Source organism: Stegastes partitus, unplaced genomic scaffold (genome assembly GCF_000690725.1).
Source record: "Stegastes partitus isolate 25-593 unplaced genomic scaffold, Stegastes_partitus-1.0.2 Scaffold993, whole genome shotgun sequence".
In the NCBI taxonomy this organism is placed as follows: Eukaryota; Metazoa; Chordata; class Actinopteri; family Pomacentridae; genus Stegastes; species Stegastes partitus.
In genome coordinates this window covers 137,142-155,341 of record NW_007578724.1, presented here as the reverse complement: position 1 = coordinate 155,341, position 18,200 = coordinate 137,142, and the positions used below count along the sequence as shown (strand labels likewise).

Genomic DNA, 18,200 nt, shown 5'->3' with positions numbered 1-18,200 from the left:
ATTCTATTCTAATCATTCTATTCTATTCTATTCTATTCTATTCTATTCTATTCTATTTTATTCTATTCTATTCTGTAACATGTAAAACTTCTCTGGTGAAGGATTAATGAAGTTTATCTGATTTTATCTTATCTTTTACTTACTAATTTTTAAAAATGTATTTATTCGAGGGAAACCAATGCTCAACGGGCTCAGTTATGATCTACAATCTTACAATGTATTTTGTACATAGATCATATAATCCACCACAACACTTCAAAACAAGATGGCACAAACACAGGGGTTTATGCCAGTTTTTTGAATTGAATGGAATTGAACTGAACAACTGTAGAATTGAAGTAGCTGCCACAGAATGGCAATGTCGAAGAAGTTTCTAGTTCTTTTTCCTATCGATTCAGGAAAAAAATGGACAACAGAGGGGACAGTTTTGACATGCCTTCTAACCCTAAATAACTGCTTCATTATTTCTTTTCTGACATAGTTATGATATACAGTTTAGCAAGTTTTAAATAAGATATCTGAGGGAAACTGAACTACTGATTTCCAGTTTGATTCTTATGAATTGTGCCAAAATTGTCTTAGAACACCTTGCAGGGATTCCATTCATCCTGGCCAACATCCCACAAATAATTGAGGCACATTTTGAGGATGCTCCTGTGTTTACTGAACTGCTATCGACGTAAATATCAGAGCAGAGGAGGAAATCCAGGAAGCTGATGATCCTCAGCGTGAAGAATCAAGATGATGGCAGAGATAGGAGGAAGAAGAAGATGATGGTAATCAGACCAAACGACTCCGCTCGTGGGATTAGGGATTCCATTCAGCCTGGCCACAATGGGACAAATATTTGAGGTTGTAATATACGGAGGCTGCCCCTTTATTTAATGACCTGCTTCGACAGACAACTCGCGAGTAGAGGAACCATTGCTGGCTACGTTGAGTGACATTTTTGACAACATCTCCACTGACTATGTTAACGACGTTGTCATTGACTACATTGAAAACAACCTGATTGTCGAAACAGAGTAACCTAGGAGGTAATCCTGGAAGTAGAAGCAGATGATCCTCAGCCTGAAGGATCAAGACGTTGGTAGAGAGAGGAGGAAGATGACGATCATCAGATCAAACGATTCTGCTGGTGGGATGAGTTTGATGATACTGATTCTGAATCAGACTCTCTCAGCGACTCAGTTGATGAGGATGATGTCGCTGCTGATGTCCCAGTTTCTCATCAAGTGAGTCAGGATGTTCTCCCGAGTTTATCTGGAAAGAGACTAAGGCTTTACACATGTAATTGGGGGAGTCACATTTATAGAAGTTCAAATGGTTGGATAAATTTGTGCATCAATTTATATTATAATATCTAATAATATACTAATTATTATATATGTAAAACAATAAAATCTTTATGAAAACCACCCTCTCTGATGTAAACTAAGTGAAATAACAAGAGAGTTTCTGTTGCCTGAAGATTTATTGTCATCTAATGCCAGGTCACAGTACAACATTAAACCTTACATATACCCACATATCAGCACAAATCCCTCTGTTTCTGTTATTATCTATCAGAAAGTTTTCCCACAAAGCCAACAGAGAAATCGGTAAAAATCAGTTCAAAGAGTTGGGGAGACCGGGGATGACAGTAACACTTTTTGTTTATGCAAGTGTAACTCAGTGGTTCTTTGTGCTGGAGATCTCACATTTTGACATGCGGTACCCATATTTTTCTGCTATAAATGACATACACTTGGACTTCTACTACACCATCACAGATTATGTAAATTAAAGTCAAATACAAAGAGGTATGTTGTAACAACCTACCCCAGTACCCCTGGTGAGTTGTAACACTATTTGAGGATGGATGTAACAATTAAATTATTATGCTCAAAAAAGATCCACACCAATAAATGTATGGAAGCACTTTAATGAATAATAAAGAAGGAACCATAAACTTGTAAGATTACAAAAATAATGATAATAAAATAAATACAAAGTATAAGTTAAATACAATACAAATAAACACAATAAAATAAAGAATAATAAAGTATACACTGGTGTGTGTTGTGTCGGCTGTAACAGGTTAATGTGAAAAAGCATTTGAACACTTGGAGATATGTGGAACAATCAACAAACCACTTTTGAACAGGAGGCCAGTACAAAATGTCAACATAAGGGGAAGGTTTAAAGAACATCACAACCCTCCTAATGCCAGGCAGCCATTAAAAAGCGAACTGTTTTTAGCATTTAGCTTCAAAGCTAACACTAACACATCAAATTAAACTAGAGAAACTACTACTTGAGCTTATGTAAGTGAAACAATTACATCTACAACACAATGGACACTATGCAAAAAATATTTGTGATGAAAATCTTTTACTTTTTTACCTGAAAAATCGTTTTTTGGCTCCAGAACAGACAGTTTTCAACTCAGAGACACAAGGCTTCACCAGTGAGCTCGATTTGTAAGTGGGCATGGACTGTATTGATGACATCACCACTGCTCGTTTCTGATTGTTACAACCATCCCCGGTCTCCCCTATGTCACAGAAAAATACCATAGTGAGAAACACGCTTAATTGCATGTCTAAGAGAATCAAGGTGGTACTGGGAGTAGGTTATACTGACTTTAAATGAGAGTAGTAACTGGAAGTGATCGGTAACTGTAATGTGATTACTCAATTTAGGAACAGCAATGTGTTGCATGACTGCGCTAGAGAAAAATGTAGTGAGTTTACAGTAATCTGTTTATTTGCATTGTGTTACTTCTTTACCCAGCCAATCAGCAGCAAGATTTATTGAAGAAGTAGAAAAGTGGTAAAGATTTTAAGACCTGTAACTCAGACAAATATACATAGTATGAAAATTTTGCATTGCTTCTTTAAACATACTAAACATCAGTTGATTCTGAGGGGGTCAGCTGTGAACTTTTTCCAGATTTTGCTGATTTTAATGCAATGATCCTGGTTCATTCTGCAACGAATTAAATAAGCTTTGTTCAACCTTTACCAGGGAATGCACATGTTACAGCAGCTAGATAGATAGATAGATAGATAGATAGATAGATAGATAGATAGATAGATAGACAAGAAATACAAAATAAAATAGTTGCCTGATTACGTTTTTGTGACTTTAAGTATTGTTTCTATCCCGTCATCCTTCCGTTTGAACCACATCACTTTGTGTGTACTGTTTACAGTTTATGCTTTAGGCTTGTGTGTGTGTGTGTGTTTATACTATCTGTCTTGCTGAATGTGTGGAAAAGGACATTGTTGCCTCTTGGTTCTTTTTAAGAACAGCCAAGTGTAATTGCATAGATGATACAAATACAAATATGAACTTTACTGTCCATTCACAACTCAGCCTCTGAACCCACGATTATCAACATGAGTTTGATATATGCTGTGAATATAAAGAACATATGTTCAAAGGAAAATACAAATGTGAGCATCTTCTCTTAAAGGACTTTTCCAAATATTTTTGTCAACACATTATAGTAAAACTGGAGTAAAAACAGCAAACATGAAATTCTTGTCAGCTCAATGCCGACACTCACATTACTGAGTGAACCCAGAACTTGCTTCCAGCCCATTTCCCCTGGCGGCTAAAAGAAGCCTCACACTCAGCACAAATCCACAGTTCTCACAGAACAAAAATTCATCCATTATTTCTCAATGGTGAATATAGATTAAATGCCACTTAAGCACTGTGTTAAATCTCAATAAGAAGCTCTGTAGAGAGTGCTAATTGCACCTTCAGCACACTGTGAAAGACTCCCCTCGATAAATGACGGCCGTAATATTCCTGCAGGGAATTAGTGTGTGATGTTCAGCAGTGAGATTATTGGAGGTTTTCATGTAATCTCAACAGGATTTCTGTTGAAGTTATCGTTTTTTTCCGGCTGTCGAACATTTATGGGGTTTGCTTTTGAGGAGTTACTTGAGAATTGAGATGTATGGTTCTTGTAAGTTGTCCCATAAGGGCATGTAAAGAGGACTTGTTTATCATTAAGGGCTCCCATTTGATTTATTTCATCTTTCATGTTCTTCATCAGGCCACTAGAGGGTGTTCACAGACAAACTTTTACAGAAATTCAGACTAGGTGACAGTCAGAAAACTTATAAATAAAGTTTAGTCAGTTATTATTTTATAGCCTTTAGTAATGCTTGGCTTGCCAAAATATATAATTTAATTATTGTCATATTATTTTGTCTATTGTGTGGTTATAGAAACTACTACTACTACTACTATTGATAATAATAATAATAATAATAATAAAACTAATATACAACAATATGCCATTATTCTGACCAGTGAAACCACAATGTGTCTTGTGGTCCTACAACTATTATTTAAGTGTTTTCACAGGTTATTTTTGAAACTAAGAAATGCCCGAGTAACGATATTTCTCCGAGATGCAATTAAGATTTTACTCCATGTTTGGCAAATAGGTTATTATCCTCAGCAATGTTATTGACATATACTAAGGAACAACTTTAAAGTTAAATTCAACAAACAGTTGGCCACACAGTAAAACACCACAGAAGACCAAAGTGTTTGTGTGCATGTGGAAAACTGGTTTTGGCAGGGTTGAGATGTGACATTTGTATGTTTGTGACCATGACATCAAATTTCAAGAGGAGAAAGTTACAGAACATTCTCCCTGCAAAAGAGGGTCAAGCCTCAAAGAAGAGAAGTGTGAACCACATGGGAATTATGAGCTACACATCAGAGAATTTCATCTTGGACGTTGCCACCATCATCATCAAGCGGACGTAATTTCATTTTGTTTTGAAGCAAGAACATCCTGCCAAACCACAGATGTCTAAAAATGTGAAAGTGACCCAATGTGCAGCAGTAAAGGTTTCTACCAAACAGGATTTATTTGTCCTTCTTGTGCCTGTCAGTGAAGTTCAGTTTATCTTGAGGTTAAACATTTCTGCCTCTGAGTCAGACTTCCAAAAATATGAAGTATTTGTTCAATCACATCCAGTTCAGAACATGGATTCAGTCTGACCTTAACTTTATGCAGCTACATACTCACAGTGTACTGCTCCATATGTCACTATTTAACCTCCCTAATGGGAAACCTAAGTGTAAGTCAGTGTTTTAAATCTCCTGTAGTCGAAGCATTTGTTGCTTGATATTGCACTGCACCGTATATCCCTTTGGCTTTGTTCAAGATATATGTTAATATTCTTCACATAAAGATAAAACAAGCTCAGTCCACCTATCAGAAGACATTATCTGACCTTTCCTGTCTTTTGCTGTGCTGTAGTCTCAGCTGAAAAATAGAACTTCCAAGGAAATCAGTGTGTTGTGGTTCAGAGGAGTCGAGCTCAGCCGACTCCTGCTATCAGTGGCGTTTTAGATTAGATATTGCAAGAAGATGTCATCGTCTGAGCTACCCCTTTTTTGTGGACTGCTTTTGTAATGTCGAGTAAAATCTCATTTTAAAAGCAGACTCCTGCGAACGTGTGATGGTAAACGGCATATTGCAGCATCACACTCCGGTGCTCTGTTGCGTGTAGCTTACAACACAGTCATTGAATTCAGAATTAGCCTACAGGTAGAGTTTTTATATCAAAGATAAAGAAAGTGGGACGCATGGGATAGAAATCTATTTCAGTTGCGTAAGTAACGCCGTGATACAGTCGTCCTCAAATGTATTCATACCCTCCCATTAAAGAAGGTGAAACACAGCTGTCACTAACAGAAGGTGAAATTGACAAAAGCAATAATAAATAAAACATTAATGAAAATCATGACATTGCTTTTGAATTGTGGTTGAACAGAAATATTTATATTTTTAAAACAACAAGCAAACAACCATGATGGGAAGTGTTTTCTGTAACTCAGACTTCTGCACCTGTTGACAGGTATTCTGATTTTGGCCCACTGCTCATCAGCAAAGTGCTCTAATTTGTCCAGAACAGTTTTTTTTTTTTTTTGTAATTATTTTTTTCAACCACAATTCAAAAGCAATGTCTTATTTCCCTAAATTATAATTTATCAAATTTTTATTTATCATTACTTTCTTCAGTTTCTAGTTATTTGAGTGACTATTGTGAATTTTGCCTTTTCTTTATTGGAAGGGTATGAATGCATTTGAGCACGACTGTACTTCTGCTGCATCTGATGTGAGAACTCAAACATTAAAGGTGCATTAATTAACATCCTTTTCTTGCACATTTGAGATCAGAGCATGACAATCTGAAAACAACATCTGGCGTATTATCACCTTTTATAATTAATGTTAACAAATACATTAGCAAGTGATTCCCGGTTTACACACCCTGCAGACACAGTGTGACACTAGCTTTTGTTCAGGATCGTGATTCAAGCCGCCTGATGAATTTAAATCCAGTATTCACTGTGTGTTTTTTGAGCTCTGTTTTGGTCTCCACTCACAGTTTATGTTGTTCATCATCTAGTTACTAACTTTGTCTACCTTTTGTCGCTGGATTTGCAGTGTAGATTACATGCAGAAGGGGTTGAATGAGAAATGTGGCCTAAGTCTCCCCTCGCTCAGCCTGTACTTAGAGACGGTTAAAGCAGGACACATGATACGAGCTCTAATACCCGAGCTGATCCAGACGCTCATCGCTCACCATTCCCCACGTAGCTCGTCCGCTCTGCGCCACACTACGCTTTAGTGTGGAGTCTGTGGACGCTCCAGCTGGAACAACCAGGGATTTTCACGCCCTGTATCACCCACCCCGCCGGGGTCTGACAGGCGGGGTGGGCGAGGGCGCTGAGGATCACTGGGTGGCTTCCTTTAGTATAGCATTACCTTCCTCACATCAGCAAGGCACTAAAATAACAACAGGGCTTTGTCTGGCTAAAGCCCTTTGTTTCAGTAGCCAAACATTTTCACAACACACACATGTGCGCTCACACAAACACTGGTGCAAGGATGGTTCAGACTGAGCCCTGGGGAGGGTTTTAGAGGGTCACCAACCGCACAGTTCACTACCTAACATGGAATATCTGGTATAGTCGTGCGTTCAGGCAGTAATCCTATGATTGTATAAACACATGAGGACCATTCACATGAATAAAGCTTCCGATAAAATGTTCCAAAAATCAGAAATAACAAAAAAATCAGTGGCTTGTCTTCGAAAATTTTTATTAGACTGACATGCACAGACCGAACAAGTGGATTTGACAATAAAACAGGCGAGTAGTTTTCAGTGTATAAAATGATAAGGAAAAATAATTTAATTAGTGAATGTGGGATGAAGCAGAAGAGAGCAAGACTATGCTGATGCCGTCAATTGTTCTTTTTTTTAGGAAACACTTTGTCAGGAACCTCCTGTGGTCTTTAGACAGAGAGAGAGCACTGCACAGAAACACTGAAGCCAACATAAAAGTTGAGTAAATAGTCCATATCTCCTTCAGGTCGGGTTTGAGTCATTAATGGGTAAAGAGGCTGACTTTCTATTTGATGACTACATTGATGAAAAGGTTTACTCCTGGTCCTTTTCCTCTCCATGGGTAATGATGTGAACCAGGTTCTTGTAGTCCAGGTTTCCTGCCACATCTGGGGGGAAGGCAGTAAACATCTGCTCCATCTATCCAACAAAAAGGCCACATGTTACTCACCTGAACACAAAAGAGTGTAATGATGATTCACACATTTGTTGTTGTTTTGTTGTTTTGCATGTGTCTGACGTAGACCTAAAAGTTGCTCGTCACTGTGACGTTGGTGCTTGTATTTTTTGTTTTTTGTTTTGGACTCTCCCACGCAGCAATCTGCTGTAATTATAATAATTAGTGTAAAAAGACTGCAAATGTACCTCTTCGGCTGAGAATCGGTCGGCTTGTGTTGTGAGCATCTGTGTCACACTGGAGAGAGAGGAGAAAGGGAAAAAATGAGATGACGTGTTCACACCAGGAGGAAATGTGCAGGTCATAATGGTCTTTTACTCATTGTGAAGTTATACTGGGATGAATGATTGCAGTCGCACTGAGTCATAAATTGTGAGTGAAAGCTCAGCCACGCTTCCAATGAATTTGCATATTTCAAACTGATCTGATGTGAGAAATGTGTTAAAGCACTCACTAGTCCTTCCTCAGCACCCCTTTCCCCTCCGGGTCAAAGACTTTAAAGGCGTTGAGGATGGTCTCCTCCGGGTCGGCACCTGGATGCGTTAAAACAGCCGTTGCACATTTGACGTTAACACATTTAGATTAATGGTCTGTTTACGTGACTCAGATGTAACGTTACTGCTTTAAATTAGCATCTCCAGCTGATGCGTTGTCACCTTTCAGCTTCTCGCCGAACATGGTGAGGAAGACGGTGAAGTTGATCGGGCCAGGAGCCTCTTTGAGCATGTCGTCTATCTCCTCCTGTTTCACATTCAGACGTCCTGCAGCACCAAATATTCAGCATGAACATACGGCACAAGCAGACTGGGTGGATTCAGTTGTTGGAGGAAAAATATGAACTCTGAGTGCTGATGATTTGCTGTTTTGCATTTTAGCTCATGATTAATCCTCACAGTCACCCCCATTGCAGGCAATAAAAACATAATGCAGCATGTTGTGAGACTGAATGTGAGTGATGTAAACATACCTAAAGCAGCAAAGGTGTCCCTCAAATCATTCTTGTCAATGAAGCCGTCTCTGTTCTGGTCCATGATGGTGAAGGCCTTGAGGTAAAGATGCAGCACATGAGTGATTCTCTGTATGGTAAAGCCATGTTCTGAGCCCATCCAGAACTCATTTTTAGGTTCCCCTTGAATATTTCATGCGCCATCTTTACAGATGAATACTCCTAAGTATTTATAACGCAAAAGCCCCCTCGGATTCAGTGTGGCATCCGGGGCATGCCCAGCAGTTCATCTGCAGCCTAATCACTGATGACACAGTCTGGACGTCTCACCGCTGACCCTCATTCCAGCATACCAGCAGCCTCACTGCTGTCAAGCCAGCGACGGGGAACTAGACAGGTGGGCATACTACAACAATGAACAACGGAAAAGGAAAGGCATGGCGGGGAAAGCGGAGACCTTTCTGTGCGCATTGCTTTTATATTTTCAATGCAGAAAACACTTGGATCACAATCCTTGACACGGTGAGCTGGCTCGCACATCCCTCCACATTTTTTATTTTCCTTTATGCCATTCTCAGCCAAATGCAAATTAGTGAAATAAAAATTGGTTCAGCAGCTTTCACCTCTTTGAATTCCTGGATCTGTGCCTGCTCGAACATGGAGAACACGTTGGAGTTGGCTCCCTCTGCTGTCCTCTTCTTGGCTTTCTTGGGGGCCTTTTTTTTTTTTTTAGCGTGAAGAAAGGAGGAGAGATGATGCAGAAACTATATGCTCATTGAGGTAAAGCTACGTGTCAAACAACAGAAATAAAGCAGATTATGTGGTTTAATGAAAGAAAGCGGTGAAAATAGTTTGTGTACAGCAGCACAAGTACATAAACTATAATGATCAGTGTGTGTTGGACACATCAGGGTAGTTAAAGAGTACTTCTACTTGGTATTCAGTGAATCTTACAAATCATCAAAGAAAACGTTGGAATATTAGTTCTCTAATATATTCATCTATCCAAAACAAAAGCAGCATCCTTGTAGCCAACAACCCACACCTGTCCTCGCACAAACTAACAGCACACACACACACACACACACACACACACACATATACACAGAATGTCTTACCATGGCTGAGCAGCTGGGAGGTCAGACCAACAATGATGCCAGTGAACAATGGGAAGATTGTGGGTGGCCTTTTGTAGCCCCAACCCTCAGCTCCACTGGATGATATTTATAAACTATGTCCTCTTTAGGAAGTGACAGGTAAATGATGCTTCATACAGCACATACAGAATTGAATGCTCGACAACAACACCCACATGCACACACACATCTCTCAGCCACTCTGCCCGTGCGGTCACGATGGACATCGGACAAAGAGAGTGGAATAACTGGTCTAGAATATCAAGAGCAGGCTGAAGGTTAAAGCACTTAATCTGTCCACAGACCATTGTCTTGACTGTCTAAATGTTAGGCAGCAATGGTTTTAAGTGAGTGGAAGTGATGTAAATTCAAAAACAAAAGGCAGAATGTAAAATCTGCCAAACTGGTGGGTCTATATTTCAGTGTAGTTCTTTTTTTTTCTTTGTCTGTCAAAGACAAATTGTGCTGTTTTTGCTGAAAGTTGAACAGACTTCTACTGGAAATGAAAGAAAGAGACAAAACAGAATATCAGAAAACTCATTAGACTCCCTCTGATAATACAGGGGATTTTACAACAGAATATTTGGACCATGTTTGATGTGGATCATCCAGGTTCTTCAAAAGTTCAAATTTAGCAAAGTGGGAGCTGAAAGTTAGGGACAAGCTGATTGCATAACAAATAATCACTGGTATGTGACTGGTGAACATATAGGTGAACACATATCGTACATTTCTATATTATAGATTTAAAGTTGCTTACATCTTATCAAACAAACAGAGCTTCATATAAGCTGATGAAGTGCCTCCACTGCTGCACTGCCTCTCAATAAGAAATGAGCTTGGGAACCTTTACCTTCAAACAGCCTCTTAGATTAAGAAGTAACGGCTGCAGAAAAAAAAAAAGAAAGAAATGCTGCTCTGCTTGTTATCAACACGACAGATTGTTTATACAGTATATACTACATTTTGTACTTAATCCAAAGCAACACTAGTTCAACAGATGACAGAAACACTCCATTTGAGAGACAACATTTCAGAGGTCAGTATATTTTCTGACTCATAATTTATGCTTAGAAAACCAGGTGAGAAATCCTACATTCTGGTGTAGCGGAGCTGGAATTCACCAACTCTTGCCAATGAAATCTTTAGCAGCTCTTTGGTTTGATATTCAATGATTTCTTTTCCCCATTTGGTAAAAAGGATAAGTGCTTAAAAATCATTTACTGACCTGTCAGGATGGCGTAACAGCCAGAGTTGCTCACATGCCTCCCTGACAAAGAAATTCTACAATCTGCTTACTGATACTCAAGGAAATTAAGTGTCAGATTTTCTCTACCCCATTACCATTTTTGCTGAAGCTAAGGGTGGTTATGGAGAAAATATTATAGCCACTCTGTCCCTGAAACCATTTGGGAAAACATGCAGTCTTTAAATTCTTAAAACAGATAATGAGAGGAAACAGAATACAGGCAAAGGGAGCAACAGCATCAATTCAAATCATGTCCTTCAGTCTTCTGCACGCCGGCATTGGCATGACAGAGCTTGTGAAACTAAGCTGAGGGATGTCAACAGCGGTAGGTGTGACATAGTGAAGTGTGACACTGCTGACACTGAACACGTCCTTACAATGTGCCATGTCTCTGCACCATTAACAAGTCATCCAGCGTGACTTGCGGCTCCCAGGTCGAGAAAAGTGACAGTGTGTGAAAATGAGTTGAATGGGCCGAGGTTAGGAGGTGAGGCCACAGGTGTGTGATCTATATAAAGAGAGGTGCTGAAAGCCTCCTTACACTCTCACTGTCAGATACGCGGCCGCGGACGAACTAACGGCAGATGTCATCGGTGTCATGTCACAGCATGTCGCGGACAAGGGGGTCGGAATTAGACGAGTTATTGTTTAACAGAGGCAGATGCTACTGTTGAAAACTTCTCTGCTTTAGCTCCGAGCAGCCGCTGCAGCTACTGGAATGGCAGGCTATTGTCTCATTGGCTGAGCGCTGCGATCAGACGCCTATAAATAGACTAACCTCTTCTAACACAATGGACGTGAACAAATGGCCAGTTCGCTGGCAGTCCTAAAGAGTCTAGACGCACACGATAAGAGGGAAAATGGCTTCAAATACCAACATTTTCTCTCTTTTTTGTCTTTTTGTAGAGAGAGCAACAAAGGCCGTGAAGTTCACACCATCTACACAGGCACACGAGTACAAAATAAGGAGGCAAATTAGAAGTGAAAGACAATGATTATAATATTTAATATTCTGTGACAAAATCTCTACAGGGAACGCTAATAAATCATTTGTTAGCAGACATCAATATCATATCCAGCGTTACAGCATTATGATTCAGGATCATGTGAAAGCAAATCCATATTAAAAAGAATATAAAAATAAAATCAAACAAGATGGAAAACCCTTTTGTACAGAGTCCTATAGAGGCCAGCTGAAAATGTGTGCAATCTGTAGCACTGGGTGCTTTTTGATAATACCAGAGAATCCGCTCCAATCTTCTTGGCTTAAATACATTCAGGACGTTTTTTTTTTCTTTCCCCAATGTCTTAAAAGGACCATAGTTGAGTCAAAATTGAAGAAATGTCTTCTTAACGAGTGCCTTACTGTTGACAAACACACCGGGCAAGTTAAAGTGTCGCATCTCATCTGCTTACATTCAAGAAACATGACTAAAAACCACAAAAATGTTCTATTTCTATAGATCAGATGTGATATACAGAAATAAAATCACCTCAGCTGAGTGAAACAACTAAGTTTAAATGGATTTTAGCTTTTTCAGATCAGACTGGACGTTTTAACTCGCCAAGAGTGCCTTAATAAAAGCAAAAGAAGAGATTTAGCAATTATATCATGAATTCACTGTGTAAATAGGTAATAGCTAAAAGAAAGGAGATATAATTCACGTGCTTCGTCGTTAAATTGTGGAATAAAAATAGAACCCAAATGAGGCAGAAGCAGAAGACAACACTCTGTTTCATTTCAGATATACATATCCATGCCATTTACGAATCAGGAAAGGAAAACAAAGATTATTTTCATCTTTACCTTAAACAATTTTGGGTTATATACAATAATAAGGGACATTGTACAAAAAGAAATGCTCAAGTACTATGTTGTAAGCTTCAAACATGATCTCTTTTTTCCCTCCCATCATTTAATTCAGCACTGAGGTTTTGCCTTTGACACATGGAAGTGCATACACGAGTTTGATCCAGATACAATCACTCACTTGATAAAGGACATTTGGACATATTAAAAGAATACTCATCGGACATTCAAGAGGACACGTTATCACTTTTTTCTTTAACAAAAATAGACATGGCTTATCCAGCCTTGAAATTCCTTCTCAATATATATAAAATTATGTCTCGTCTATTTACAGTCAGATAGCGTTCTGGAGGATTAGAAAGGTCCTGCTCCATTGCTGCTGGGGATTGTGGGTAGTGCAGTTTTAGTGTCAACCTATCTGAGGGCGGACAATCATCTGTTGTGTGGTTCTACGGGGCGGATTGTTCGGGGAGGGTTCATTTAATTTTTATTCAGTTATTTTGTGCTCCAGCCAAGTCCTGCCAGCATAACTGATCAAAGTCTCGACAGACGACTGAGCTGAAAATGATTGTAATTAGCCGATAATGATTGCGTGTTGACATGTGAGCGCAGGGCTGGAGCCAGAAGTACGACTAGATGTACAATAGGTGACCTGCTACACATCTGCCCTGATCTATAGCTACTGTGGACAGAGCTGAAGTGTGGAAAGGAGCCAGTTGTGTTAATGTTATTCTGTGTAAACCTCTTGCCACTGGTGACTTAGTAATCATTTAGGCATGACTTGCAAGATAAAGTTGCTACGGCTGTGCTTATCTAGTGTCGTCACTGCTGTCTGGAGTTAACTGAAGCTAGCAAAACCCAACAAGTCAAGTTGTAACTCGAGATCTCATATCTCAGATTTTCTTTGTAGAAGAACAAATCATATCTAACTACTAATCCCTTCTCGGAGTGGAGAATACATGCTCAAATACGTTGGAAAAAACCCTGCTCAAGTTGTTAATATGGCGTTTTGTTGACCTTTATTGAAAAAGATAACCTGATTCGAATGACATCTCTTTATTTCCCTAGGTCTCGCTCTATGTTCTGACAGCTGCGGATGTTTTCCTCTGTGGGTTTTTCAGTTTTGATTTCAGGCAAAACAGATGTGTGGCAGTGTTTCATCATGAGTTGGTGACATTCTCACTGGTTCTCTGCTCCTTCCTTTCTCTTTCCAAAGATGACTTTCTCTGTCCGTAATGGGTATGTGGCTCTGCTGTGTCTCAAACAGATGATTGGTCCCACACCTGGAAGAGAAAAAGTCAAACACATACAGTCGAGTTAATACATACACAAGCAACAACTATCATTTAGGTAAGTGTAATGATCTGAGATATGTCAGTTGAAGGTCACCAATATAACAACTACACAAAGAATCTATATATTTAGGAAACTGGAAGTTATCAATCAGTGATTTATGGAAAAGGGGTGGGATTAAATAAGTGTTTATCTACTTCTTCTCACTCCTTTTCAAATATGTAGACCTAGTCCAGAATTGTGGAATATTTCTTTTGCTATATGATTTTGTTTTGTATGTATGTGTAATATATAACTTTTCTCTGTGTGTTAACTCATCATATCATGTTTAGCAAGTAACATTTATTAGACTATAAAGTTCACTTTAACCTGCTAGCATGTAGTTAGCTGCGTACAGCTCAGGTTGATGAAAATGCTAGTTGCAAGATACAAAGATGCCGGGTATCCTCCTTAAAGATCTATAGCAAATTTTCTAGCATTTCTTTCAATTGTTGTCAAGATATTCCACTCCGCCCGCTGGTGGCGCTAGAGGAAATTTCCGTATCAGACACCACTGGATCAATCATCAGGGAAGCATGAAAGTTTGAACTAAGTCAACCTATCTACTACAGCTCCATTCAACAGTTGTAAATACAAGTCACTAAAAATGAAATATTAACAGGGAGCGCTACATTTAGAGTCAGTGATCACAGAAGTTGCTGAGATAGCGCTACATTGGTAGCATGCCTAAAAATGCTACTATTACATCCTCATTGTAATAGAGTAGTAACTGTCGTGCATTCAGCTGCATACAACAACTGCAGGGATATAAATAGCAAGCATCAGGGGGAAATTATTGACGAACCTTGTTGACAGGGTTTATGGGCGTGCGACCAGAGCCAGTATGAAGCCTTTGGCGCTCTTCAAATCTTCCAGGGGACCTCTCCCTACGAACGTCCATCATCCGGCCGGGGGAGCGGTCCATGCGAGGGTCTGCCATGGCTCTGCCCGGGGAGCGCTCTAACCGGGGGTCAGCCATGGCCCTGCCAGGAGACCCCACTATCCGGCTCTCCAGCATTCTGCCAGGAGACTTCTCTCTCTCCAGTGGACGGCTGGGGGACTTGTCCCGCCTAAACTCTGTGCGAGCCTCACGGTAGCGGTGAGGCGTACCAGGATCTCCATGGACTAGAGGATTGGCTGCCAGCCTTTTAGAGATGTGCTCATTATAGGAAGGAGGCCCACGCTTGTTAGGACTGTTGGGAGGAACCGGGGAATAAAGACGGGCACACAAGCATTGGTCAAAGGAAAAGGTGTTTTGTGTTTCAGGTCATGGGCTTTGCTTGGCACCGAGTCAGGCTGCTCAGAGGGTGTAGTGGGATAGATGGACTCACAATCAAGCTCATTCAATAAGCTCACAAACAGCACATTACAATATGTAATTAGAAGAGACTGAACCCATCAACTCCATTTAGTTTGCTAAATGAGAGTAGAGTCAGTGGCTGACAACAATAAGTGAAGAACAAAGCTGACAGGCTTGCAAAGCGCAGTTGTTAGTGAGCTTCAAATTGTAATGGACCAGTCTCGGGACATAACAGAAATCAGTCTTTATTCAACATTTTTCTTTCTACAAGTGACAGGAGGTATTCCTAAAAGTAATTTTATTAGAATAAAGAAAAATAAAGAAGGACATATCTTAAGATTTGTTACAGATAAAAAATGAACTCCTCCTCCTGCAGAAAAACAAATTGAAGGTGTTACTTTCCGGTTTTATAACCAGATCATTAAAGCCAGGTTTTACACATCACCACCAGTGGATGCCAACCTGTACCCTTCAGTGCCAGCTATGCCCAGTGACCTGTCAACAACACCAGTGTAATGCAATCTAGCAGGATGACAAAACCTGACCTAACAGTAAATGAATGAATCAGTAGTGTGTTTCAATAAATGCAGGGAAATATACATTATAAATCTCAACTTTTATCTCAAGATTGATTTTCTATTTGCAGGATTACTAATATTTCCCGCGAGATGGCCATCTAATTTATTTACCTTTAACAGAGGAATAAAGGAATGAACAAAATGTATGTGTATGCCTAGTAGTCTGGTAATATGTATGTGATTTCTGTCAGCAAGTTTTTGGTCAAAGAAGAAGTATAACAACAACATTACACATGTGGCCACACAATCAATCCAGCTTTCACTATTTGACAGTTCTTGATACTCAGTGCCTCATACACTTTTAAGTTGCTAACAAAAAACTATTCATGACGCAGCATAAATAAAAATAAACTGAAATTTAAAGGCACCTTGTGGAAAAGATATGTCACTAACACAACACCCGATTGCATTATAGACAACAGAAGGTGACTGTGAGCTCGGGGCAGATTAAGCAAATAGCCTTTGTCCTCACCTGCGTCCGGAGCCGCTACGCTGCAGATCTCCTCCGCCTTCTTGGCTCTGGACCAGGTTGCCCTTGCAGCAAATGACCCGGAGTTTGTTCTGGTAGGACGAGGCCAGGTATATGGCCCCAGAGGAGATAGCTGGGCCAAGGTAGCGTGGGTTTGGGATATCCAGGTGTGCGTATGAGTGAGGCCTGGAAACAGAGAAGAAAATCAGACACCTTCAGAACACCATGACTGAAAAGGATGATTTTTCTCAAAGTGTCTCCTGAGTCATGGCAGTAATAAAACCTTAGAAATGTGACAAAAAAAAGAGAGAAAACAATCTTACCCAAGAGCAGCATGTCCCTGAATCTCAATCACGTCCAGTGAGTTGAAATAGGTCACAAACAGGTAGGGCTCTCTATAGGCTGAAATACCAAAATACCACTCAGTCATTTTATATGTTGACACATAAATAACCATAAAATAAAAAGAAATTTTGAAGTATCGCTAAAAAAAACCCTGATTTACACTAACCAAATGAGAGTGGTAGGCGGCTCCATTTGATGTCATCAGTTCTACTCCTGCGGCCATAAGAATCCACAAACACACCAAACTCTGCAAGAAAAATTTCACATACCATTCAAACCTAACTTCTTGTAAATATAATAACATTTTTTTAGCAGAGTCAAGCAGAAATTGCATGCCAACAAAACTATTCACTGATTACAGATTCTCACACAAACTGCTAAATGTTGGCTTCTCCACAGGTGGATGTGCTCCAGTGCATACACAATGTACTGTACATGTATGCCCACACAGATAAATATCTAACCGTGGAAACAGAGCAGGTATTCATCCTTCTGTGGAGCCGTTGTGACCTGGATGATCGAGATGGGGAAGCTGTGGGAGGACGCAGCGAAGACAGCTGAAGCTAGCGTCACATCGTTTTTATCCAGGAACTCTGTAGAAAAAAGATCGTCAGGATCAGCGAGCTCGTTCAGGTGTGAATGCTGAAGCCACACAGAGACAGAATCACACTCGTGCAGACGTTGGGTTGCCAAGAAACAACATTAAAAAAATAATACTGTCAAAAGAGCATTCGACCTACCTTCCAGCACATACTGCTTCATCTCAATCTCGTAGAACTTGTTGGTGCCAATGATGATGCTGTAGCCGGTGAAGTGGATACAGCTGCAGGGTTCGGATGTTTCAATTTCCTGCAAATACAAACAAAAGTTTGTAACTGCTACCGTTCCACTTTTCAAACTCATTACTCCCTGAAGCAAAACAGAACATCAACACTGCTACAACACTCCGTTATGACATCATCTATTAGCTGTTCACGTTTAAGGCTCGTTCACCTTTCTGATGCAGAACTTGTTGAGGCTTTCATTATGTCGCAGAATTGTAATCTTATTGGGCATAGCGGCACAGATGCAGGTCCCATTATCAATCTGTAAAGAAAGAACAACTCTGCAATCAGGGCAGCAGTAAATATCTGCAATCAGACAGCACACCGCAATGCTATTACTGTGATGTGCAGCTCATTAACTCTGACTGAATCACAGTCTAGAGGGATTTTGTTTGGTGTAAGCAACAACAACCTGGTTCACCTTTCCAGAGGAGAAGAGGTGGCATCCCTTCACTGTCTCAAAGATGAAGGGGTTGAGGTCAGGCTGAGCTGGGAGATGGGACTGTGACAAAGACTGCTTCACCTTCTTGATCTCCACCAGACACAGAGCCCTCTCCTCCCCTGAATGACATGACAGATGTATGGTGATATATACAAGCAATC

The 18,200-nt window shown here is 40.0% G+C and overlaps 2 protein-coding genes across 2 annotated transcripts in view; both read right to left on the bottom strand.

Moving 5' to 3' along the window:
* Positions 1-7,109: 7,109 nt before the first annotated feature.
* On the bottom strand, positions 7,110-9,771 carry myl2a (myosin, light chain 2a, regulatory, cardiac, slow). The gene is made up of 7 exons (XM_008294771.1): positions 9,673-9,771; positions 9,178-9,270; positions 8,576-8,651; positions 8,265-8,369; positions 8,063-8,141; positions 7,797-7,845; positions 7,110-7,571 (listed from the first exon to the last, which is right to left on the bottom strand). Exons 1-7 carry the CDS (start codon positions 9,673-9,675, stop codon positions 7,467-7,469), a joined length of 510 nt encoding a protein of 169 aa, XP_008292993.1. The 5' UTR covers positions 9,676-9,771; the 3' UTR covers positions 7,110-7,466.
* Positions 9,772-11,914: 2,143 nt separating this feature from the next.
* Positions 11,915-18,200, bottom strand: part of cita (citron rho-interacting serine/threonine kinase a) — a 38,620-nt gene continuing 32,334 nt past the window's right edge. The window contains exons 41-49 of the mRNA XM_008294770.1: positions 18,019-18,158; positions 17,767-17,859; positions 17,514-17,622; positions 17,238-17,366; positions 16,940-17,020; positions 16,752-16,830; positions 16,432-16,614; positions 14,887-15,274; positions 11,915-14,032 (exon numbers count right to left, since the gene is read on the bottom strand). Coding sequence (XP_008292992.1) covers positions 14,009-14,032; positions 14,887-15,274; positions 16,432-16,614; positions 16,752-16,830; positions 16,940-17,020; positions 17,238-17,366; positions 17,514-17,622; positions 17,767-17,859; positions 18,019-18,158 — 1,226 coding nt within the window. The 3' untranslated portion in view covers positions 11,915-14,008. The remainder of the gene's footprint in view (positions 14,033-14,886; positions 15,275-16,431; positions 16,615-16,751; positions 16,831-16,939; positions 17,021-17,237; positions 17,367-17,513; positions 17,623-17,766; positions 17,860-18,018; positions 18,159-18,200) is intronic.

What these genes read in the sequence shown, in the direction of transcription:
- myl2a (XM_008294771.1), bottom strand. An exon ending in GTTCGGCGAGAAGCTGAAAG is followed by an intron (nt 8,142 to 8,264) that starts GTGACAACGCAT and finishes TAACGCATCCAG; the next exon opens with GTGCCGACCCGGAGGAGACC. An exon ending in ACCGATTCTCAGCCGAAGAG is followed by an intron (nt 7,572 to 7,796) that starts GTACATTTGCAG and finishes TTTGTTGGATAG; the next exon opens with ATGGAGCAGATGTTTACTGC.